The sequence below is a fragment of the Osmerus mordax genome, chromosome 3 (assembly GCF_038355195.1).
Source record: "Osmerus mordax isolate fOsmMor3 chromosome 3, fOsmMor3.pri, whole genome shotgun sequence".
NCBI classification, from domain to species: domain Eukaryota; kingdom Metazoa; phylum Chordata; class Actinopteri; order Osmeriformes; family Osmeridae; genus Osmerus; species Osmerus mordax.
The window spans coordinates 22758325-22782420 of NC_090052.1; the positions used below are offsets into that span (position 1 = coordinate 22758325).

General features: G+C 47.7%; 3 protein-coding genes and 2 long non-coding RNA genes across 5 annotated transcripts; 2 read left to right on the forward strand and 3 right to left on the reverse strand.

Annotated features, from left to right (window-relative positions):
- The first annotated feature begins 2465 nt into the window (after nucleotides 1-2465).
- Nucleotides 2466-5906, forward strand: kdelr3 (KDEL endoplasmic reticulum protein retention receptor 3). The gene is made up of 5 exons (XM_067233691.1): nucleotides 2466-2832; nucleotides 3503-3603; nucleotides 3744-3902; nucleotides 4286-4538; nucleotides 4698-5906. The coding sequence occupies exons 1-5, from the start codon at nucleotides 2742-2744 to the stop codon at nucleotides 4739-4741; spliced, it is 648 nt and encodes a 215-aa protein (XP_067089792.1). The 5' UTR covers nucleotides 2466-2741; the 3' UTR covers nucleotides 4742-5906.
- On the reverse strand, nucleotides 4697-6246 carry LOC136941242 (uncharacterized). The gene is made up of 3 exons (XR_010876465.1): nucleotides 5375-6246; nucleotides 5158-5194; nucleotides 4697-4753 (listed from the first exon to the last, which is right to left on the reverse strand). It is a non-coding gene; the product is annotated as an uncharacterized lncRNA (long non-coding RNA).
- A 578-nt stretch (nucleotides 6247-6824) lies between these two features.
- Nucleotides 6825-8581, reverse strand: LOC136941148 (GTPase IMAP family member 4-like). The gene is made up of 2 exons (XM_067233570.1): nucleotides 8407-8581; nucleotides 6825-8013 (listed from the first exon to the last, which is right to left on the reverse strand). Exons 1-2 carry the CDS (start codon nucleotides 8438-8440, stop codon nucleotides 6830-6832), a joined length of 1218 nt encoding a protein of 405 aa, XP_067089671.1. The 5' UTR covers nucleotides 8441-8581; the 3' UTR covers nucleotides 6825-6829.
- A 742-nt stretch (nucleotides 8582-9323) lies between these two features.
- Nucleotides 9324-10648, forward strand: LOC136941062 (uncharacterized). The gene is made up of 4 exons (XR_010876438.1): nucleotides 9324-9659; nucleotides 9801-9885; nucleotides 9999-10099; nucleotides 10322-10648. It is a non-coding gene; the product is annotated as an uncharacterized lncRNA (long non-coding RNA).
- Nucleotides 10649-11659: 1011 nt separating this feature from the next.
- LOC136940577 (ankyrin repeat and fibronectin type-III domain-containing protein 1-like) lies at nucleotides 11660-19149 on the reverse strand. Its single transcript, XM_067232767.1, has 18 exons — nucleotides 18988-19149; nucleotides 18635-18917; nucleotides 18277-18477; nucleotides 17969-18082; nucleotides 17617-17714; nucleotides 17036-17126; nucleotides 16835-16942; nucleotides 16437-16536; nucleotides 16000-16129; nucleotides 15769-15888; nucleotides 15026-15247; nucleotides 14631-14797; nucleotides 14213-14390; nucleotides 13808-13970; nucleotides 13531-13697; nucleotides 13195-13399; nucleotides 12544-13043; nucleotides 11660-12454 (listed from the first exon to the last, which is right to left on the reverse strand). Exons 1-18 carry the CDS (start codon nucleotides 19147-19149, stop codon nucleotides 11660-11662), a joined length of 3804 nt encoding a protein of 1267 aa, XP_067088868.1.
- Between the last annotated feature and the right edge of the window lie 4947 nt (nucleotides 19150-24096).

The following is a 24096-nucleotide window of genomic DNA, read 5'->3' on the forward strand; positions in this document are numbered from 1 at the left end:
ACACTGACACCAAAGATGCCAAAAGTACACAAATCCTTCACTCAAGTAGAAGTACAGATACTCATGTTTAAAAAGTTTAAGTTTAAGTATTGACTACACTTTTCCCATCAAGCTAAAGTAAAGAAGTGTGGGCTCTGACATATCCTTAAGTAAAAAGTAGCCAGTGCTACTACCTGTTTTAGTGTCACACTTATGTTTGCAATGATAAGACAATGATAAGTATGTTTCAAAATAAAACAAATATTGTTTCAACCTCAAACTTTTTTTCACACACAACACTACACCAATTTAAATGTTTTCGAAAATTCCGAAAAATTTGAGCTAAAGAATTCAGATTGCAACATCCGGGATCCCAAGCTATTACTTGCCTCAGATCGGACCTCTCTCCTCAGACCCCAGGCAGTGATTGTATGACTGATCTGCATGTATGACTGCCTGCAGCTACACCTGGATGAGAGGGGCTTGAGGAAAGAGGTCTGCAGTTGGAACCTTCTTGGAGAAGTGAGATGGTTCGATTGCATTCAGGCTCCGATTTTTTTGCTTTGATTTTTTTCGCCTTGAATTTTTTCGCCTAGAATTTTTTCGCCTTGAATTTTTTCGCCTTGAATTTTTTTAATCTGAATTTTTTCGCCTTGAATTTTTTTAATCTGAATTTTTTTAATCTGAATTTCAACATTCGAAATTTAGCAGAATGGAATTTGTTATTTTTGAATTTCTGAAGCTAGAATTATTTTATTGAATTTTTGGGATGTGAATTTTACTGTTCGAATTTGAGCAACCTGAATTTCACGAACCTTGAATCTCTGCATTTTTTGAAACATTGAAATAAATGTATATTTCAATTTTAAAGAGGTGACTTCAAAACCAACACATTCGGTGGTGTTTAAATTTCAATATTAAGTGTTCAATGCCTTTTAAAATTCAAAACATTATGTTATTGATTTGCTTCTATACTACTGTTTCGTACCATGGTAGCTTTGTAGACTAGCTTATGTTTGTTGTGCGTGATAGCCAGGAAATTAAAAGGAGGAGAGAGACAGAGGAGGAGGAGAGAGACGTTGTTTGGTTAAGATGATGATTCATATATATAAGAGGATTGAAGGAGGGAATGGGGGGGTGGAGGAAGGGAAGAACAGATAAAGATAGAGGGATGTTGAATCATAAAGAGGTGAGAGAAAGCAGGTGATGAGGAAAAGAGGAAAAACAAGGTGATGGAAAAGACTGTCGTCTTCACACCAGTGGCATGGCCAGACTTTTTTTTACTCCACTACCCGTATCTACTTTAATTACTAGCACCACATTGTCTTAATTCTAGTTTATTTAAAAAGATAAATAGACCTACCAATCACAACACAACCGAGTGGCACCATAAAAATATAATATAAATCTTCCATACTTTATTTAAAGAAATTGTACTTCTAATAGTAGGCTACATACAAAAAAAAACACTATACATTCAAAAGGTTGTCGTCTGAATGATAATATAATCTGCCTTCTAACAGGATGTGACTTCACATACCCATGTGTACTGGAGGCTCCTGCTCTGCATTCCTTCCTGCCCCTCCTCCCTGTCTTTTCTGTTCTTTATATCCCAGCATCAAATCATTCTTACTGTATATTGAGGGGACTAGTATGAGTAACCACAGTAACCACAGTAGGTTTCAGGCATCTGGCACTTTCCTAGTCAAAGTTAGCACAGGGTTCATTTTGTGGCAAGACCTCCCTGTCACATTGTTCTGTTAAAGTTAACAGCGGTCCTGTGGCCAGCTGGCTTTCAGTTGGGGTAACTGGTAGTGGTAGAGGTCACATATTTAGATAGCTGTCATCAGGTTGAAAACGTATTTTCGAAAGGTTGAACAAATATTTTTGAAAGAAAGTTTTGAAACAACAGTTTCAGAAGATTTACAAAAAAATTCGAAAAAGGTTTCAAAATGTTGTATTTTGTTCACATCTGGACCTGATAGCTGTCGTCAGAATGTGAGAACAGGCAGAACATATTGTCATGCTTAGGGTAAATACACTCTGTACTCTGTATACCTCTTAAATAGGAAAGTCAACTTTTGAAATCACTTAAAAAACTTCAAACATAATAATGGAATGCTACAACTTCTATATGCTGAATTCAAAATGTTCATATAGACAGCAGAAAGTCAAGGCTGACAAGTGCTTGATTTGATTTGAACAGTATTTCCATGGTTTGTTACTTAACTGACAACAAAATGGTTTCCTTTATAAAATAAATAAATACATAAATACAGCTGGTGGAGCCTAGTTCTAACTGCCCTCCTCATTGTTTGCAGTATGGCGCCCTCTGCTGATCAAAAACGTTTAGTGAGCTAAAAGTACTTCCGCTGTGGCTGAGAGAGAGACCGCCCTCTTCACGACAAGCCTACTGAAGCTCCGCCTCCCCAGGCAAGCAGAGAATGCGCATCCTGTTCGACCTGTCAGCCACGTCACCGGCTTCAACTTTTTCATGACGTTAAAGACGGGATAACAGATAGTATAGTCCTTTGCAGAAATTGTGGACTCTAGGAAATAAATAGCTATTCTACTGAGTTTAATATTTTTTAATCGTTTTAGCAATAGTAGCCTTTAGGTAGGTTATCAGCTTATTCAGGAGAGTAACTTGACCTGAAGAGTCGGAGTCGCTAGATTTTTTTACTTGCAAACTTTGAGAATTTATTCTGCTCTTTTGTAAACAATTATCTCCAACGTTTTGATTTTGAACGAGTAGCCTAAACATGAACATTTTTCGTCTAGCTGGTGACGTGTCGCATCTTGTTGCTATTATTATTCTGTTTACAAAGATATGGAGATCCCGATCGTGTGCTGGTAAGTTGAACAAAGTAAACTGCTTTTGGAAAGTTTTAGTCCTGAGTTACTTTATCTGGAACCAAATTGTTCTCTTGCGCTAAACTAGCTCGCTTACATAAGATGATTAATTTCACTAACATGGGCACAGCCACTGGCATTAATAGATACTTTGGATGTTGACATTAAATAGCATGCTAAGTAGTTCGTTACCGACTCTCTTTGTTACTTTGCGCTCTACAGGAATGCCTGCCCTGCAGTCTAAACTGCAACTAACTTTCGCAAAGTACAGGAACTTCGGAATCGTAATGGTAGTTGTTACCATCGTGACAAACATTGTAAAACACAACGCAGGCCTTGACGCTTGAGCCTTGTAACGTGGCAGTGTTGTTGCAGCATTTCACGCACAGGTCTCTTGTGAAAGTGACACCAACGAGTATTATCATGCAAAATGTATTCCCTCAAATCGGTTGGCCTATACCCCCAAAATGTGGTTAAACGTCCGACTGTTTGCTATTGAAGTGCTTTGGATAAAGATCTCTGCTTTATACATGTACAGTAAGTTGCGTAAAACCCATGTATTTGATATGGAAGTGGTTCAAACAAACCACTGGTGACTGGTGTCGAACAAACTGAACCGGTGGCAGTGAAAGTGGGATATGAACCTGACTGGCAGCGTGTTTCTCCGCAGGGATCTCGGGAAAGTCCCAGGTGCTGTTTGCTCTGGTGTTTACAACCAGGTACCTGGACCTGATCACCACCTTCATCTCTGCCTACAATACAGTCATGAAGGTGAGATGACCTTCGACCTCAGAGAGTTATATCAGAGGGATGGGCACAGGAGCTCAGTGGTTAGTGCTTTTGACTCCAGATCAAGAGATTGCAGGTTCAAACCCCATCTGGCCCTCTGTGTCTCTCTCTCCGTGGTGCAGGTGGTGTTCCTGGGGCTCGCCTACGCCACAGTCTACCTGATCTACGTCCGCTTCAGGAACACCTTCGACTCAGAGAATGACTCGTTCCGCGTTGAATTCCTGTTGGTTCCTGTGGCTGGCCTGTCCTTCCTGGAGAACTATGCTTTCGCTCCATTAGAGGTACTGTACACACCCGTGTCTATAGCAGACTATAGTATAATACAGTAGTAAAATGAATGCAAGAGACTACAATAGGGTAGACTGCAGTGAAATACTTTTTAGGCTACTTCTTTGCTACTGTAGGTAAAGATTGACCTGTCCAAACTATGCCTTCACTTCTCTAAAAGAACATAGAACAGAATATAATCTAGATTAGAATAGAATCTTGATTAGAAATGAGATTTCAGAATGAGATAAAATGAGATTTCAGAATGAGATAAAATGAGATTTCAGTCAGTTGACACTTCACAGTTCCTCACTCACAAAGACGTTATATTTGTATATAGAGAGCCCATCCTCCTCCTCCTCCTCTTCACCATGTATGAAAATCTGTCTATGCCCAGATCTTGTGGACCTTCTCCATCTACCTGGAGTCGGTGGCCATCTTGCCACAGCTGTTCATGATCACCAACACCGGGGAGGCGGAGTCTATCACCACCCACTACCTGTTCTTCCTGGGTCTGTACCGCACGCTCTACCTGGCCAACTGGGTGTGGCGCTACCACACCGAGGGCTTCTTTGACCAGATCGCCGTAGTGTCCGGTGTGGTGCAGACCATCTTTTACTGCGACTTCTTCTATCTCTACTTCACCAGGGGTGAGGAAGAGGGGGGAGAAGAGGGAAGGAGGGGGTAGAGGATGGATATTTTTTATCAGGATATTTTACTTACTATTTGAATTTACATTTATGATCACTTTATCCTTGTGAGTTGCCCGTACTGACCCTGGATGACTTCTTCTTCTTCTTTCTCTTCAGTGTTAAGAGGAAGCAAGAGCATGAGCCTGCCCATGCCAGTGTGAGCCCCTTCCTGCCTCCAGCCTCTGTTCCCCTCCTGACGGTCCTTCCTGCCTCCAGCCTCTGTTCCCCTCCTGACGGTCCTTCCTGCCTCCAGCCTCTGTTCCCCTCCTGACGGTCCTTCCTGCCTCCACCCTCTGCAGCCTCTGTTCCCCTCCTGACGGTCCTTCCTGCCTCCACCCTCTGCAACTGTGCCTCCACCCTCTACAGCCTCTGTTCCCCTCCTGACGGTCCTTCCTGCCTCCACCCTCTGCAACTGTGCCTCCACCCTCTACAGCCTCTGTTCCCCTCCTGACGGTCCTTCCTGCCTCCACCCTCTACAGCCTCTGTTCCCCTCCTGACGGTCCTTCCTGCCTCCACCCTCTGCAACTGTGCCTCCACCCTCTACAGCCTCTGTTCCCCTCCTGACGGTCCTTCCTGCCTCCACCCTCTGCAACTGTGCCTCCACCCTCTACAGCCTCTGTTCCCCTCCTGACGGTCCTTCCTGCCTCCACCCTCTACAGCCTCTGTTCCCCTCCTGACGGTCCTTCCTGCCTCCACCCTCTGCAAATGTGCCTCCACCCTCTACAGCCTCTGTTTCCCTCCTGACGGTCCTTCCTGCCTCCACCCTCTGCAAATGTGCCTCCACCCTCTACAACCTCTGTTTCCCTCCTGACGGTCCTTCCTCATCCAGCCCCGTTCATCCACCACCTGGAGGACTCGCAGAGCAATGTGTACGACCCAAAGGGATATACGTGTCTAAGAACAGTACAGTGTGTGTCTGTGTGTGCATGCTGAACAGTACAGTGTGTGTCTGTGTGTGCATGCTGAACGGTACAGTGTGTGTCTGTGTGTGCATGCTGAACAGTACAGTGTGTGTCTGTGTGTGCATGCTGAACGGTACAGTGTGTGTCTGTGTGTGCATGGGAAAGTGTGGGTTAAGTCTGTCAATGTGTACTTCTCCTGTAAGAGAACTGACCAAAGGACTTTGTCGTTATGTCTTGGTTCATGTGTGTTGAATGTTTTGTCAGATCTGAGTCATAAAGAATCTGTTTGTTTGCTTCTCCTCTTTCTTGATGTAGATTTTTCTTCTTGATTGTCAAATGCAGTTGGTATTTTTAAATTTCTCGCTTTCATGACAAGTATGCTTTTTTAAGTCATGATATAAATAAAAATTATATCGGTTTCGTATCTGTGTGCTAATGTTTCACTCTTCTTTTTGCCATCTGGCTACTGTGAACCCTTTTCTAACCTGCCTTCAACCTCTCTCGGCAAAACCTCCAATATTCATTCCTGTTCAGTAAGTTCTGAATTAGTTCTCGGAGTGAAATGGGGCTTGGAACTTCAGGTGATGTCACAGAGGAAACTAAAGATATTGGAACTTTTATTAAGGAAATCAGAGTGGCATCACCAAGACTTATGTTATTTGGTTTTATAGAATGTCTTCATGTAATATCATATGGTCAGAATATTTAATAGCACAAATGGTAATGTATGAATATGCAAGTTGTGTCAATAAAACTCTCCTTTGTTTGTCAGCCTGGCTCTCCTTATGATAACTGTGCGTATGGCTGGTTTTTAACAGCAGTCATTCACTACAATTTGCTGAGCGCACACACACACACACCTTTAGGTCAACACTTGATGCTTCATGAAAGTGCTTTACTTGTCTTCGATTGCATGCCAGCCAACTAACAATCAATGCATCAGGGCATCATAATGTAAATTTTGGAAACAATGGTACAAATGAATAGTGTAGGTGAATCATGTCATACTGTAGTTGAGATTAGCTTACTGTTGCACTCTTGTATGCTCCTTGACACATTAACCACTGAAATACAGTTAGAAATTTTCACTTCTGATTCTTGACAATGTGCTGTACTTAAACAGTAGATATTGTATAATTAGCACTATTTACTGTTTATGTCACTTTGGATAAAAGCATCTTCCAAATGAATGTAACTGTAAATAACAGATATGTGAGTTAGTGAGTGAGTAAAAACCACCAACAACCACTTCACATCATACCAAAACAGCATGTTGCCCTTCGGTCCCCTGTCCCCCCCGATGTCCAAGCACATGAAGGGACCAGGTGGCAGTAGCGTGTCCCCTCGTCAGTGGAGCAGAGCCTTGCGGTGTTTGTACAGCACTTTGCTGCCCTCTCTCACCGCCCCGCTCACCACCTTGGCAGCTGAGGTGATTGACAGCGGCGAAGTGGCCAAAGCCGCCGCCCTCTCCACCACCTTCACCTTCTTCAAGGCCTTCCCCTTCCCCTTCCCCTTCTCTGTCACCCCCGCGCCCTCCGCCGCACCCTTCCCCAGAGCAGTCACCAGCTCACACCAAAAAAGCTTTTCTGCTTTCCTCCTCTTCTCTTCCTCCTCCTTCTTGCTCCTCTTCTCCTCCTCCTCCCTCTTGCCCTGGGTTTCGCTTCCCAGGAGCTTTAATGTTGACATCTCTGGGATCCTGCCCTCTCTGCCGGCGGCCTCCTCTTCCTCCCCCAGACCCGCCTGCCGTTCTCCTCCCAGAATCCTCTCCTGCGCCTCCCCGATGGCTCTCTCTGCCTCCTGGTACATGTGGTAGGTGTAGCACCCTCCGCCGTTGCCCTCCACCATCTTGTCGATCTTCTCCAACAGCTGGGCCACCTGAGAGACATCTGTTTCTCCTCTCCTGCTGTTGTCAAGCATGTGATATCCTCCCTGGCAACCGCTCACAAACTCCCTGAGTTCCTCGCTCGCCCCCAGGTAGTCCTCCACGCTCCTTCCCCCCACCTGGTCTCCCCAGGTGAACAGAACCATGGTGTACCTGGAGGCTGCAGGTCCAAACACGGCCCGGACCCAGTCCAGGGCTTCTCTCTCCTCCGGGGTGAACCTGCCGGGCTGGAGGGTGAGAAGCAGGGCGTGGGGTCCTGGGGAGGACAGGAGCACACAGTGGCCCACCTCGCACGCCACCTCCCGGGGGGAGAGGCGAGTGTTGAAGAATCCTGGTGTGTCGACCACAGACACGCTCCTCCCACATACGGAGACGGTCAGCCTATCACAGCGCAAGGTCACGGAGCAGGGGGAGGAGTCCACCTGGAAAGCTTCCCTACCAAGGATGGTGTTTCCAGTGGAGCTCCTACCTGAGCCGGTCTTCCCCACCAGCACAACCCTCAGATCCCCCGGACAGGCCTGCTGACTGCCGGGTTCCTTCAGACAGAGGCCTCCAGGGAGGGGCTTGGTAGGACATGACTTCCCAGGACACGGATCACCAACGCTGGGTTCCTGAGCTGGTCGACCGGGCTCCTCTGGTGCTTCCCCTGCTGGGACGTGATGTACAGGGATCATCGTTAGTAAGTAACTATACTAACTTCATGCGTGTCCTGCCCTGTGGTGTGATGTGCAGGGCTGTGTGCCCACGTGTGTTTATCTTTCGTGATACACAACCATGAACCCACAAGGAGCGCTCTTTTGACCACTGAAAACATGTCAGTGACACATGTTGAGGGGTGTCATGGGAGAAACTTGTCAGTCTGCACTACAACACTAGTGACCCTGACTTCTGTTGAAAACTGTAGGCTATATAATACATATTTTCATTTTAGAAATAGATAATGCTACTTTAAAATCAACTGTAATTTAAAGCAGGTAGATTTAAAAAATATATTCTGTGTACAACTCAGACAGAATGTCGCCTAAATGTAATTTGTCCTCACCAGAACTCGACGCAGCACATTCCAATGACGCCATCCTCCCGGACACATGCAAACAGTCGACACTACGTTAGAAAGTGTATTAATGACGAATTTGTAGTGTAACTACAAGTCTAATCCACACATCTATAATTTTCAATCGTGAAGAAAATTCGGCGGTGAGCTATTTTTATCCGTGTCTTTCCTTCTTTCGGTCTCCGGTCCGTTTCTGCTTGGCGCAGCAGAGATGCAGACAGACCGTGATGTCACAGTGATACGGAGCGCACGCGACCGGGCCGCTATCTGTCAGTGTATCATTCCTATTCATCTTCGTGTTTACGTCTTTTTTGTGTGTTTATCAGCAGCATTTAGTAAGTAAATAAATACACATGCATAAGCCTTGCTGACATGCAGAATACATTTTAAACATCAATTTTTTAAGGTTTAGTAAAAGTTACTCATTTACACCTTCTTCACCAAAACGTGACGTGTTTCTATGACAAGCTAGCGACCAAAAGTCTAGCGACTAGTGACAAATCGAGTTACTTTCCGTTAGCCTGCGTTTTTGATGTTGAGCAGCAGCAGAATAACCTTTGATTTGTGAATGACGTCATGTTTGCCTTTCTTACTGTTCTATCGTTCCAAATGTGTATAGGCTACAAGTAGGCTGTTAGGTCTATACGTTTTTTTATTAATCAATTGATTAATAGGTGGATTAATAGGCTGTTAGATATGTAATTGTACTTCTGAAATATATTACGTCGTCACGTGATCTAGCAACTTTTAGCGACTTTTTAGAGAGCCAATAGCGACTTCTGGTGAGAATTATTTTGCAACACTGAGACCAATGAAAATCAGCTCGCAGATTTGTCTTCCTGGCAAAATATCAAAAAATGGAAGGGAAGTACTAACTGTAGGAATCCCCCTGATTGGACACCGCCCCTTGTTGAGACTGCGTGAGACACAAACACGTTTTGGTTTCATTTAGTCAACTACGAGTGTGGACGACAATTGGTACACATACTCTAACAATGGATATTATTGAAGGAGAATTGACGTGTGTCATCTGCTTGTTAACTCTGACCGAGCCTCACCAATATCCATGTGGACACAGCTACTGCCTGTCCTGCATTACTGCCATGAGGCGCTTACAGGACTACCAATGTCCAGAGTGTCGAAAAGTCTTCCCCAGAAACGAAGACGTCATTAAGAACTACCGCCTTGCTAACATCGCCGAAGCTTACAAGAAATCGGCGCTCTCTGAGGTGATTTTACAGGTATGAACACAAGGCAGCTGCTTATGCTAGTAGTAATGCTCTAATCTCCAAACTTTAACCTTCGATGCATTCTGCTGCTGGTGTTGATAACTACGAAATAAATGTTTTATTGGAGTATAACTATATTGATTTTCTTCTCAGTATTCTCCAATTCAAAGAATTAGGTCATGCGACATTGTGACATGGCCACAGGCTCTGATGATAATCATAGCAACGACTTTCCTCCGTAAGTAGCGGGCTACTACAAGAACACGTGACTGTACCGACAACAGCGGTCAACTGGGATGAAATAATATACATTTAGAATAACACATAATGACGAAAGTTCTCTTTCTACAGTTAAAGTACTTACATACTTAGTACTTGATACTGCAGAAAACACAGTAGAGCAGAGATCTCAGCTGGAGCCGGACTTCTGTCCTGCTGATCTGGAACAACAGGCATGCACTTCTCTTTCCCCATCTGTACAATATATACAAAGATACATCTATAATCTTTACGATATTCAAATACAATCTATTACACACATACACATCAAGCCAGGGTAATAATATTTTCTTAATATTCAAACTTTTTAAAATGAAGTTGGTTGTTAAATCTTGAGTATAGTCCAGAAATGGTGTATAATTTGTTAAGTAATCCAGTTATCAAATCTATTGTAGGATCCCAGGACTGGTTTCTTTGAGCTGCTGTGGGTCCTGGTATCTCTCCCCTTCTGGTGCGTCTGGAAGGTCTTCTATGGACTGTATGGATCGCTCGTTTGGCTAATTTCATCTGTCTTTTCCATCATTTATTTAGTCATTTATGGTTTAATAACGATCATAGTTTCCACCATTCTCCTAGCGTTTACATTTGTATACAAAATATTCAACATTTTTGCCTATGTAGTTGGTTGGACTTGTATAATGGGATTGCTCGTATTATTAGTAAGGAATAACCGTTAAGTCTGTGTTGTCAATGTGCATTCAGTAGTCTAATTTAAATAGTAAATAAACACAAAAAACTCAAGCATGGCTTAACTCATCAATCCTGGTCTTGAATTTTGACAAATCTGTGCAAAAGTGTTACATTTGGTGGTAAATCCCAGCTCTTTTTGCACCTTTAGTGGTTAAAAGGAGTTTGTGAAGAATGAGACACCTGCAGCTGCTTTGCTTGGGTTTTGATCTTTTACACTAACATTCTGAAAAAAGTCTAATATATTAGGGCAAAAGTGATATAGTCATCCAAATCTAAATCATATAAACTTTGGATAGAATAATGATCGGTTTACAAAGCTGCACATTATCAGAATAATTTATTCGGCTTTGTATGCATTTACATTTAGCAGACGCTCTTATCCAGAGCGACTTACAGTAAGTACAGGGACATTCCTCCCGAGGCAAGTAGGGTGAAGTACCTTGCCCAAGGACACAACGTCATTTTGCACGGCCGGCAATCGAACCAACAACCTTCTGATTAATAGCCCAACTCCCTAACCGCTCAGCCATCTGACCCCCAGTATGCATCCCATGATATAAAGTAACTCGACATACAAGACACATCTATAACATTAGCTTTTCAAGAACTTGAAATACAATATACATACATGTAGAACAAACTTTCCACGGACATACAGTATATAGCCATAGCATACACCTCCAGGGGCATGTACAGGGAGTGTCCAGGGGTGGCACTGTTCTAGACATGCCCCTGTACACCTCCCACCCTGTTCCTGGAGAGCTTCCTTCCTGCCCCAGTTGAAACTCTGACCTGATTCAACACATCAGGACGGCTTGTGAAAGGAACAGACCCACTCCACTTTGCTCCTCGCTGGCAGACTGTGCCCTCCCGTGGACACGTGTGGTACTGCATCATCCTCAACCAGACCCAAGTCTCTGGTGGGTAAAGATGTGACACTCTCAACACTCAGAGGTCCAGAGAGAACTGGACCTCCTGCAGGCCACCCTAGGAGCCCTGTTGTCTTGGGACAAGCTAAAGTGTCTGTTGAAGTGAGGCTTGGTTTACAAGCTGTGCTCAAGATGTTGTCGCAGGGGGAAGGGGATAGAAGGAGACTCAGCACTCTGTTCGTCCCCAGGGATGGAGTCCCCAGGGCTGGAGTCCCCAGGGCTGGAGTCCCCAGGGATGGAGTCCCCAGGGCTGGAGTCCCCAGGGCTGGAGTCCCCAGGGATGGAGTCCCCAGGGCTGGAGTCCCCAGGGCTGGAGTCCCCAGGGCTGGAGTCCCCAGGGCTGGAGTCCCCAGGGCTGGAGTCCCCAGGGATGGAGTCCCCAGGGCTGGAGTCCCCAGGGATGGAGTCCCCAGGGATGGAGTCCCCAGGGCTGGAGTCCCCAGGGCTGGAGTCCCCAGGGCTAGAGTCCCCAGGGCTGGAGTCTCCAGGGCTGGAGTCCCCAGGGCTAGAGTCCCCAGGGCTGGAGTCTCCAGGGCTGGAGTCCCCAGGGCTGGAGTCCCCAGGGCTGGAGTCCCCAGGGATGGAGTCCCCAGGGATGGAGTCTCCAGGGCTGGAGTCCCCAGGGCTGGAGTCCCCAGGGATGGAGTCCCCAGGGCTGGAGTCTCCAGGGCTGGAGTCCCCAGGGCTGGAGTCCCCAGGGCTGGAGTCCCCAGGGATGGAGTCTCCAGGGCTGGAGTCTCCAGGGCTGGAGTCCCCAGGGCTGGAGTCCCCAGGGCTGGAGTCCCCAGGGATGGAGTCTCCAGGGCTGGAGTCCCCAGGGATGGAGTCTCCAGGGCTGGAGTCCCCAGGGATGGAGTCTCCAGGGCTGGAGTCCCCAGGGATGGAGTCTCCAGGGATGGAGTCCCCAGGCTGAAGAACATGCTGCTTGTACCAACTGCCAAACTATCCCATCCCTCCCTTGCCCCAGAACCAGGTCCAGTTCCCTGTTCCTCCTCCACCCAGGGTCCAGTTCCCTGTTCCTCCTCCACCCAGGGTTCAGGTCCAGTTCCCTGTTCCTCCTCCACCCAGGGTTCAGGTTCCTGTTCCTCCTCCTTCCCTTGTCGGTTCCCCAACAGCTCCCCTGCTCCGGTCTCCAGTACGGTCTCTTCTTCTATCAGACTCAACGTGGGGAAGATGTCCGCCAGCACTTGTACTGGCTCGGCCACAAACACATGCGGGCAGCCCATTTCTCCGCAATAGCTTTCCGGCAGGGCCGAGGACTCCTCGGATTGGCCCACCGCTGCCGCTACGTCGATCACGGGCGTGACGAAGTCATCAGCCAATTCCAGCCCTGGTTCGACCGCGGTGCTGTAGTCGAGGCGTGATTGAGCGTTGATGTCCACGGGGTAGCCGCCCTTAGCCATGCCCCCCAGCTGACTGACGGGGTTGTCGGGGGCGACCAGGAGCGCAGGTGGAGCTGGGAGACTGGTGATGTCCACGGTCGCCGCACAAACACTCTCTGCAGGGAGGCAGAGGGAAATACCTCACTCATACAGACCGAACCCTCTCCACTGCTCGTCTGGGGCGTTCACTCATGTATTAGTGTTTGATAGATAGATAGATAGATAGATGGATGGTGGACAGACTCAGACTGACTGATTGCTAGTTACCTGCGGGGGTCTTCTGGGGGTGTGGGTGGAAGGGCCACTGTCTGCAGGTGAGGCTCTTCTCCTCCTCCTCGGCCGTGTCTGGGCGAGGGGGGGGGTCACCCCCCATGACCAGGCCCAGGGGCACCGCCCCCACCCACTTCCTGGAGCGCACACACTGCAACACGTCCATGATCCAGCGAGAGCCCCGCCACACCACGTCCAGACCCTGGGGACAGGAGCGAGGAGGAGGGTGTGTTAGAGAGGGGAGGCGGAGGGGAGAGGAAGGGAAGGGGGGGGGAGGGGAGGGGGAGGAGGTGAGGGCGGGGAGCGGATGCCAGGTGCGTCTGACCCCCTCACCTGTGCCAGCTGAGTGATGTGGTTGAGACGCTCCTTGGCCTCCTGCACCTCCTTGGGGTCCATAGCCTCCCGCAAAGCCTGCTGGGAAAGATGCGTGTCCAGGTCCAGACGGACCCAGGCCTGGCAGTAGTAGGACAGGAAGTCACGTTTGTATGTCCAGAAGTGCACTATGGGAAAATCGGAAGTTGATCAAAAAGAGAGGGACGTTATCATGAAAGGGTATACACGCACAATGAAAAACAGCGGCAGGCACACACACAATTATATCAGTACTTACCCAGCTCAAATATCTGCAGAGGCAGAGTGAAGCCTGGCTCTTTGGTGCCCACTAGTGGCCAGTAGTTGGAACTGAAGTCTTCGCTGGGGGGCAGTAGCAGGATCATGGACATCTGCTCTCCCATCTGGAGCAGCTCCCTGGTGTACACACCATACTGATAGGCCTGCAGACAGAGAGGGGGCGAGCGAGGGAGGGAGGAATGGGGGGATGGGAGAGAAGGAATGGGAGAGAAATAGAGGGAGGGAGAGAGAGAGAGAGGCAGTGATACAGTACAGTAGAGTTTAGATCAGACTAAATAAAAACCAAGAGATTGAATAATCAAGTTGTTATTATTTAAATCTTTCTCTACAGTGTAGATCAAAGCTGAAGTGCCTGCAGGTGCACCAGGCCTGTGATTGTGTTTACCCTGTAGAGGGGGATGTTGAGCTTGGTGAGGAGGAGTGTGACTGCTGTTCTTAGATGCTTCACAAAGTCCCCCAGGACGCAGCTGTCAATCAGGCCCTCATCCCCGCCCCCTGGACCACCAAGCACACTCCCATTGGCTGTAGACAGAACGTGGCTCTGTAACCACGCCCATTCCTCTCTAGAGAGAGAGAGAAAGAGAGAGAAAGAGAGATAGAGTGAGACTTCACTCAAACATACAGAGACAGTTACAATTGATCCATGCAATACTTCTAAGATAGTATGTAGTATATAGATAGTATATAGATGTGTACTGGAACTCATGTGTTCCTATGACACGAAACAGACCGTACATGTCATGTAACATACAATACAGCACATATGACAGGCGTGTGCAGTGCGGCGTGGCGTGTCAGCGTACCGGGACACGTGTGAGTTGTGTCGTATGCGTGTGTGACACAGCAGGTTGGGGAACCTCTGGGGCACTAGGACCCTGATCTGCTCCACAGAGCTGCACAGCTTCAGGATGCCCACGTACAGGCCCGGCTGGGCCCGCTGCCCGCTACGCCTGTGGTAGCTCAATTTCTCCTGGGGAGGATGTAGGGGGGGGGGGGTCAGGGAAGGAGAGGAGTGGAGGGAAGGACGGGGTGGGTGGGTGGGTGGGTGGGTGGGGGAGGGAGGGGCAGGGAAGGAGTGGAGAGAGAGAGAGAGAAAGAGAGAGAAAAGACAGTTTGGGGTCAAATGTTGCTTCATCATTGTGGGACTGAACAATGTTTAGGTATATTGTCACCCAGCCACAAACACACACACACACACCTTGAGCTGCTCCGTGAGTGTGTCCATGGCGGAGGGTTCCGGCAGTAAGGGAGTTCTGCAGCGGTTCTTCTCCAGCCGGTCCAGAGGAACCCAGTGGAGGGGGGGTTCTGGGGTCCCAGTGGGGGCAGCACACTCCCTCACCGTCACCAACACCACGTTCCCCTGCCGGTCCTTCAGGGGCTCATAGTACACCTGGCCCAGGTCTGAGGTCCCCAGAGAGGACTGGGAGGAGAAGAAGGGGGAGAGAGGAGGGGGAGAGAGAAGGAGGGGGAGAGAAGGAGGGAGGAGAAGGAGGGAGGAGGAAGGAGAGAGAGGAGAAGGAGGGGGGAGAAGGAGGGAGGAGAAGGAGGGAGAGAGAGGAGAAGGAGGGGGGAGAAGGAGGGGAGCATTAAGAGTGAGAGAGGCAGACAGCAAGAGGTAAATAGAGGGAGAGAGGCAGACAGCAAGAGGTAAATAGAGGGAGAGAGGCAGACAGCAAGAGGTAAATAGAGGGAGAGAGGCAGACAGCAAGAGGTAAATAGAGGGAGAGAGGCAGACAGCAAGAGGTAAATAGAGGGAGAGAGACAAAAACTTTTCTAGAAACCTTTTTTCAAAATTATCTTTCAACCTATAAAAACATTTTTTGTCAACTTTTTTTCCAATTTCTTTGTTCAATCTTTAAGAACATTCTTTTGGGGAAAAAATAATCCGGTCATTCAGTAACGTACAGTACAAGTTCTACAGCATCAGACAACAGCTCTCACCTGCAGCTGGGTGACGGCCCGCAGGATGTTGTGTCTGTTCTGCAGGAGGGAGGAGGAGGAGGAGAGAGCGGAGGAGAGGGCCTGTTGGAGCCAGGGCACCTGCTGCCAAGCACAGGACAACTGGGGAGAGACGGAGAGGGAACAAAGCTACTTCAACGTAAGCAACAGATATTATACAGGGCACAAGGCTGTACTTCCTGTATATTTATCTATATTTGATTGACAGCTGACCTTAGCGAACCAAAGGAAGTCCTGCGTGATGGAGGTGGAGCAACATTGGATCTCCACCAATGGGAGCTGGTCGTCTGCAGTGACCAGTACGTTCTCCTTGTGGTAAAACACAGTGGCCAGGTACACACCCCTAACATGGCCACCACACGGAGGAGAAGAAGAGAGGGGAACGAGAAAAAGGATTGAAGAAAAAGACTGTTGAGCATAGCAAGAAGATGATATTGCAGAAAGAGTTAGAGGAGGGGGAGGGGGAAGAAGATGGAGAGGGGGAGAGGGGGAGAGGTAGATATCCAGGAGAGTAGGTGAGGAGAGAGAGGTAGAGAAAGAGAGGTAGAAAGAGAGAGGTAGAAAGAGAGAGATGTAGAGAGAGAGGGAGAGAGACAGAGAGAGGGGGGGGGGTAGCTATGCAGGAGAGGTGAGGAGCTTCTACACCTTACCTCTGAAGGAGGCGCACAAACTTGGTGGCCGACTGGAAGAGCTGCTTCAGACTGCGGGACACGGACAGTCGCTTACTGGGGCAAGAGAACCTCGAGCCCTCTGTAGCTCACCAGGGAGAGGGAGGAGAGGAGGGGGGAGAGGAGGGGAAGGAGGGAAGGAGGGGAGAGAGGGGGGAGACAGAGAGAGGAGAGAGAGGAGGTGAGAGGGAGGAGAGGAGGGGGGGGGAAGGGGGGAGACAGAGAGAGGAGAGGGGGAGGAGAGGAGGGGAGGAGACAGAGAGAGGAGAGAGGGAGGAGAGGAGGGGAGGGGGGGTACGAAGTTAGAGACTTGAGGGGGGAGTATAGGAACTGAAACACAGCACTGTACCTATCCAGTATTACATGTAGTGATAGTGTACCTATGCAGTATCCTCTGTAGTGGGGTTCCCTGGTCTGTTCCAGAATCTTCCTAACCACAGCTTCCTGGTTCATGCAGTTTGCCTTCACCCCTACACACTCCCTCCAGCCTACACACACACACACCATTTTAAATAGTCAAAACAAAAACAACATAAATGACTGACCAGAACGCCCCCCTGTACACTGTTCCATGTACTCACTGGAGGGGGCAGCACTGAGCGGGCTGGAGGTCTGTGGTGGGCCCCAACCCTTCACGTTGTAGGCCATCACCCTCACATAGCAGTGCACTCCCTGCCAGACCACACACAGAAGCGATCTTTAATGGGCTAGCTTTACCCTGATGAACATGCCTCTGCAGGGTGAGTACATCATTAACTCTCTCGTCATTAATTATTCCGGCTAAGTGGGGCCGTCTGGACCACCAGGAGTGTTATGGCTGAAGAGGCGTCGCGGCTCGAGAGACGTGAACATGCTTGTGTGTGTGTGTGTGTGTGTGCGTGCATTTCTCCCTGCGTGTGTATGTCTGTGAAACTCTGTGTCTGCATGTATGTGTGTGTGTGGCATGTGTGAGTTTGTGTGTGTGCATGCATGTGTGTACGTGTTCACGTGCCTGTATGTGTGTGCGTGGCATGTGTGAGTTTGTGTGTGTGCGTGCATGTGTGTACGTGTTCATGTGCCTGTATGTGTGTGCGTGGCATGTGTGAGTTTGTGTGTGTGCGTGCATGTGTGTAAGTGTTCATGTGCCTGTATGTGTGTGCGTGAGCGTGTGTGTGTGTCTTACGGCTCTGAGTCCAGTGATATTGTAGGCGGGGCTCTTGGTGTCGGTGATCTGGGCAGAGCCACTGATGCGTCTAAAGCTGGAGGAGGAGCTCCACTCCACTGTGATCATGTGACAGGAACAGGAAGACAATTGTACCAAACCCAAACTTCTTACATCTTTATATTTAGCTGTGAAGATTTTCACCATTCACTATTCAGAAGATTTGACTGGTGTTTGACCCCTGCTTTTACATAAATTTTTCATTACATTTTATTCATTCAGCAGACACACAAAGTGACATGCAAATAGTGCATGTTATTAAAAGGTTCAGTAGGTCAGGGTTTAGATGCTCCTGTACTCCTCAGACACCCACCTCTGTAGCGAGTGATGAGTCCAGTCGTCATGCCAACCGGCTCCTTGATCGCCACGTACAGAGAGGAGGAGCTGGTCACCAGGAGGGACACACTGCTGGGGGGGGCAGGGAGCTCTGGGAGGGAGGGGGAGGAGAGAGGGGGGGGAGAGAGAGAGTATCAATAGAATGGAGGGAGTGAGAGAAATAAAGATATAGAGAGAGGGTTATAAAGAGAGAAATGAAAGGGCTAAATAAGATGGAGCAAAGGTACGCTGGAAAAGGGCCATGCCCCGGCCCTGTATGACAACCCCTGACCCCTGACCCCTGACCTGTGAGCTGGAAGCTCCGCCTCATCCTGCAGTACAGCTGCTGCCTCAGGGTCCACAGATGGTGCTGTTTCTGGGCGTCGACCTGCACCTGAGGCCCCACCCCCGCTTTGGCCGCAAGTTCGTTCTTCTTCTCTTCCGCCTGCCTGCTCGCCAGCAAGACCAGCGCGTCTAGCTTCCGCATCCAGTCAGCTGGGCGACACACTGACGAGGAGGAGGGATGGGAGGAGGGATGGGAGGAGGGATGGGAGGAGGGATGGGAGGAGGGATGGGAGGAGGGGAGGAATGAGGAGGTTCCCATGGAAGGGGACAAACACACTCCATCTAACACACTCATTCTCTAATTCTCCGTCACACTCACAGACGGGGTTGTGTCGGGCTCCAGCCCTCGTCAGCACGTGCAGCAGGGGGGAATTCTGGGTAAGCGCCGCCACATCCAGAGGGACCAGACCCTGTTCGTTCACTCGGTTCACTCCTCTCTCCCTCTCCCTCTCCCAGTCCTTCTCTTTCTTCTCTCCTCTGTCCCACACCCCTCCTCCTCCTCCTCCTCCTCCTCCTCCCGTGGAGGAGGCGCGGTCTCTGGAGAGCAGGGTCTGGACGGCCAGCGTGTCCTCGTACTCCACCGCCTCCCACAGGCTCTTGTACTGGTGCAGAGGAGGATAACATGAAGACAGGGGCGGGGGTGGGGGACAGAGATAAATAAGGACAACTTACAGTGGGCGTGGCCCGACACGGGTGTCCGGGCGTGTGCGTTTCCCCGGAGACGGAGGCGTCTCCGCCCCACAGCCTGACTGACAGGTTCCTGTAGAGGCGCTTGGGGGAGGCAGCACCCAGGGAGCGCCGTCGCTGCAGCGGGGTCGGCACGGAAACAGACATGGTGCCACCCTAGTCTGTAGCAGGACGGAGGGAGGTGGAGGGATGAGGAGGGAGGTGGAGAGGAGGAGCTGGAGAGGGAGGTAGAGAGGGGTACAAAAGGGAGGTCGAGAAGGGCGGTAGGAAAAGAGGTTGGAAAGGGGAACAGGGAAAGAGATGGGTTATGGACTGAAGAGGCAAAGATCTGATAAAAATGTTGAAAAAGCGGTTATAGGAGTGAATGACCTCCACCTTGTGGAGGGAAAGTTAGGGAGAGAGAAACAGACGGAGGTCGAGCAACAGGGAGAAGAGGAAAGGGGAGGTGGAGAAGAGGAAAGGGGAGGTGGAGATGAGGAAAGGGGAGGTGGAGATGAGGAAAGGGGAAGTGGAGATGAGGAAAGGGGAAGTGGAGATGAGGAAAGGAGAGGTGGAGATGAGGAAAGGGGAAGTGGAGATGAGGAAAGGGGAAGTGGAGATGAGGAAAGGAGAGGTGGAGATGAGGAAAGGGGAAGTGGAGATGAGGAAAGGGGAAGTGGAGATGAGGAAAGGGGAGGTGGAGATGAGGAAAGGGGAAGTGAAGATGAGGAAAGGGGAGGTGGAGATGGTGTGAAACGTGAAGAGAAAAGGCAGTGAAAAGAGCGATCCAGTGTCTAGATGTGAGGAAGAAAACAACAGAAATGTAATATTAGTCACCATGACCCTGATAGCAGATAATAACGCTTTCCTAAACAGTTTCTTTTGGTACATGGATGAAGCTGTGTTGGGTTGACCTGTGGAGCGTGTGGGTGGACAAACGTCAGACAACAGCAGAAAGGAAGTGCCCAGCAGAACCATGTTCCTTTTCTCTCCTCAACCTTTTGTTTGAAAGATTTTTCCACTCAATGTTCCAGTCTCTCTCCTCTTCCCTCCAGGTGAATGGAGGTTTCTCAAGCACCAAGCTATCTCTCTATCTGGCTAATTAACCAAAAACAGAAAACTGTCAGAACAGTGAGGTTGATAGTCTATTAGTCAGCAGCAATTCTACCTTTACTATCTGAACAGAGCTGACTAGAGATGTAGCTGAAATGCCTTTACAAATCCAGTCTTTATCATGTCTGCCCTCCGTTACGCATGAATAATCCTCGAGTGTTTAACTGTCTCTTTCAGGAGAAGGGTGTTTGTGTGTGGGGGGGTGAGGGGGGGGCAAATAAAAAGAGAAGAAATATTGCTCCGGAAATATCGGGGAAAAGGTTTTTTTAGTTTTCCGGCCGCCCGTTCTTTCTTCATTCTTTTCTTTCTCAGCTTCTCATCTCCCTGTCTCCTTTGATTTGAGTTTCAACACTTATATCTAATGCATCTATGATAAAGATTGCTCCATTCCCATCCTTATGTCATTTGCTGCTCTTTCTCTCTCTCTCTCTTCCTCTCTCTCTCTCTCTCTTCCTCTCTCTCTCTCTCTCTCTCTCTCTCTCTTCCTCTCTCTCTCTCTCTCTTCCTCTCTCTCTCTCTCTCTCTCCGTCTTTCAATCCTGTCCCTCCCATTCATCTGTCATCTATTGTATCTATCCCTCCCTCTCCTTCTTTCAATCCCCCCCAAATCCCTCTTCCGCTCTGTTTCTACCCCTCTCTTATTCATGAGTCAATTTTCTGTCATCTATCTTTCTTACCACTGAGAATAAAGCCTTCATCTCTTTCCATCTCTGTGAGTGTGTGTTTGTGTCCTTGGGCTGCGCCCCAGAGTGTAAGTTTATACTCTCCGTTCTATGACTTGCGTTCTAAAGGGACATTTCGAAATACACAAAGATGTGGAGTACTGTGGTTCCTGGCTGGCTTGTCGTGCAGTCTTCACCTGTCTGGGTGTGGAGAGGGCAGGATATATTATTCTCAAAGGACATTCAGTGAGAAATACTACACTGCGCCTAAGTATCTAGTATGTGCTTATGTACTATGTGTTAGATATTGCAACAACAAATGCAAAAATACACAAAGAAAATGCTCTTGCAGCACACCGATAGTACAGGCACCCCAGTCATCAACACACCCATGTCTGTGCCCACACCTGGCTGAACTCATCCCTCCTTCATTTGAAAGACTCATTATTCCCTTTCTCCTGACCCCTGACTACACTGTGTTGTCCTGTATAGTGGACCCACCTGCCATTCCTCCATGGGGGTATTCAATCCTGCAACCTCTTGATCTTTAGTCAAATTCTCTAACCACTAAGCTCTGCCCACGTCCCTATGAGAACCTCATCTGCCTCGTTGGTCACATCTTTAAATAGTGTGTGTGGATCCTGCAGGTGTTTTGGTTACCAGGATTGTTTGTTTTGCAATACTTCATCTACTGCAGAAAGGGCTGTGAGTGCAGGGTGTTAAGAGATAAGTGACATACTCTTCCATAGGGGTGTTTCTACAGATACAATGAATACACTACTGAAATGTACTCACAGGATAAGCTGCTCTCTAGCTGATAAAACACACACAATTCATTAATTAATTAAATTGAAAATACATTTTGATGAATGCAATAACAGTTCTGTAAAAGTTAGTTTTTTTCATGTCTTGCAGTTTGCTGGTAGACTGTTGTACTTAAATGTCAGATGACTCATGAGGTTCTAGGAAGTGATGCATTTAGACCAATACCACAAATACGGGACCATGAAAAGGTTTTGTTTGACTTAAAGGATTCCTGAACAACAACCGCCGACCCAAACCTGTTGACTAATGTTAGTAGCCTACATGTTAAGCACAGCACTAAATATAAAGGTTTCATTCACTCGTCGTGGGACTATATGAAAATTCATAACGAGAATGAAAATATATTTATTAATGAGGAACAACTTTCTCAGAAGATACTTAACTAATTGAAGTGTCATTGAGTAAACTGTAGCCTATGGCATTGCATTATAAATGTTAAGATCTTTAAATCCAAATTGGGGGGGGGGGGGGGGGGGGGGAGGGATAGGATTAAGTGTGTTTATTCCTACCGTGCGTATTATCTCCAATTTAAACTGTCTCGTCTCCAACTACGTCCTTCTAAACGTTCAATAGGATGGGATAGGCTTTGTCCCCCATCCACTAATCACGTATTTTTGAAAATGTTTCATAAGTAGGCTAATCCATTGATCCGTGGAGCGCGACACCTGCATCAAGTCCACACACTTAAGCGATCTTTTGTGAGAAAGAAACCAACTTTCACTTATCGAGTTCAGCTCAAGTCCTGCCCGTGAGAAAACTTACCCGTCACTTTGCTTGCGATAAGCGCGCTCTTCCCGTTCTCCTCTGGTCTACTCTTATTTCAGAAATCCACACATACTTTGTAAGTACGACATTAGCCTACCTCTAAAATGTTTTGTTTGTATAAACTCAAAAAACTTAATGGCCAAATAACATAAATTAAGTAGCCCAGGTTATCTCACCCAATCAACATAATTCTAGCTAGACTTTCTATTACTCTTCCTGTGGATTCATTTTGCGTCTCTTCTATGGCAGGCCGATATCCGTATTACCGCTTCACGGTTCTGTCTCTAAGCAACGGAGTCCACAGCTCGTGAGTGACAGGACAGACAGTGACATCAGATGCACACAACAGATCGCTAAGTTAGACGCTAAGGGTAGACTATATTTATACTCAGTGCAGTTCCACCAGCAAAGATTGTTGCTGAGAAGGTGGCGACATCATTCGCGAGAAACAACAGTCTTTTCTCTCGCTGCACTGAAACTTGTTGCAGCTGCTTGAACCTACGACCACAGCATGGTCTGTTAGACAGACTTCAAAGAGAGCATTCTGGACGGCGTTAGTCAGAGGAAGTGGTTATAAAAGATAATGTCATCATATTCACACCTCTACTCTGGCAACAAAGAATGCTTGAGGTTTCCTAACTTGTTTAGGATTGGAAAGTAATCTTTGTTTTATTTGTACTCACCCTTTACTCTCACTAACACGGGGGCTTCTGTGTGTGTGAAGTCACACATATGCTTCGGCTACACACAAAATACTCCTATTTACACACAAATAATATATTATAACCATTTAAAAGAAGTACGTGTTGCAGCCCCCAACCCTGGCGCAGATAAAATGCCACAGGGTAAAGAAGTTCTGAAAACGGTAAAGTGTTTCTTTGGCAGGAAAATATGTGAACGAAGTGCTTGTGTGCATGTTTAAAAGTCTGGTATAGGAGAGTGCTTTCATGTGTGTAAGTGTGTGTGTAAGTGTGTGTATCTGACATCATACTCGCCCACTCACTCGAATCATCCGTTCCTTGCTCACGTTGTCATGGAGATTGTCAATTTGTGACCTTCACTAAATAGTGTATTCTGGCTACATGCCACCTTCTTGAACAAATAAAATCCAATACAAATAACTCGGCAGTCACAAATACTTTGCTTTGATTGATCTGGGCCATCGTAGCCCAGCATGCGCGTGGTCACCGAATGTATGCAGCACGAGACCATCTCCCAGTTAGGCGGTAATGGAAGATTATGTATGAGGTAACAGACATGTAGGTTAAGCTCATTTCGCTTCAATATAGTCAAATACAATTTTCTGTCACAGTGAAACGACGTTTTTGAAGCATACAGAGATAATTTAACCACTGTTCTTTGTAGATTTATCTAAGCTCTAGTGACGTGACAGGTTGAAGCTTACTGCTACGTGCTAGGCCTCCGAAAGACAGGCTTAGTTTTCTACCAGGAAAGTTTGAGGTGAACTTTTAATGATTACTGAAAGTCTTTTATCTAGACTTTTCATTTGAATGTGCGTGTATGTAATTTGTATAACATATAAGACACTACGTAGATAAATTAGCCGGATTGTTTTGTTTGTATTAAGCTAGGCTCAGAAAGTCTAGCTAGTCAGCTAATTTAGCTAATACTAGCTAGCTATCACTGACTGTATACAGTCAGTCGTTGTTAACTTACATATAACGTGGCCACATTTACTAAGCAGCTAAACTGCAGTGTTGTTTATACAGGTGAACGGCGTGAATTGAAAA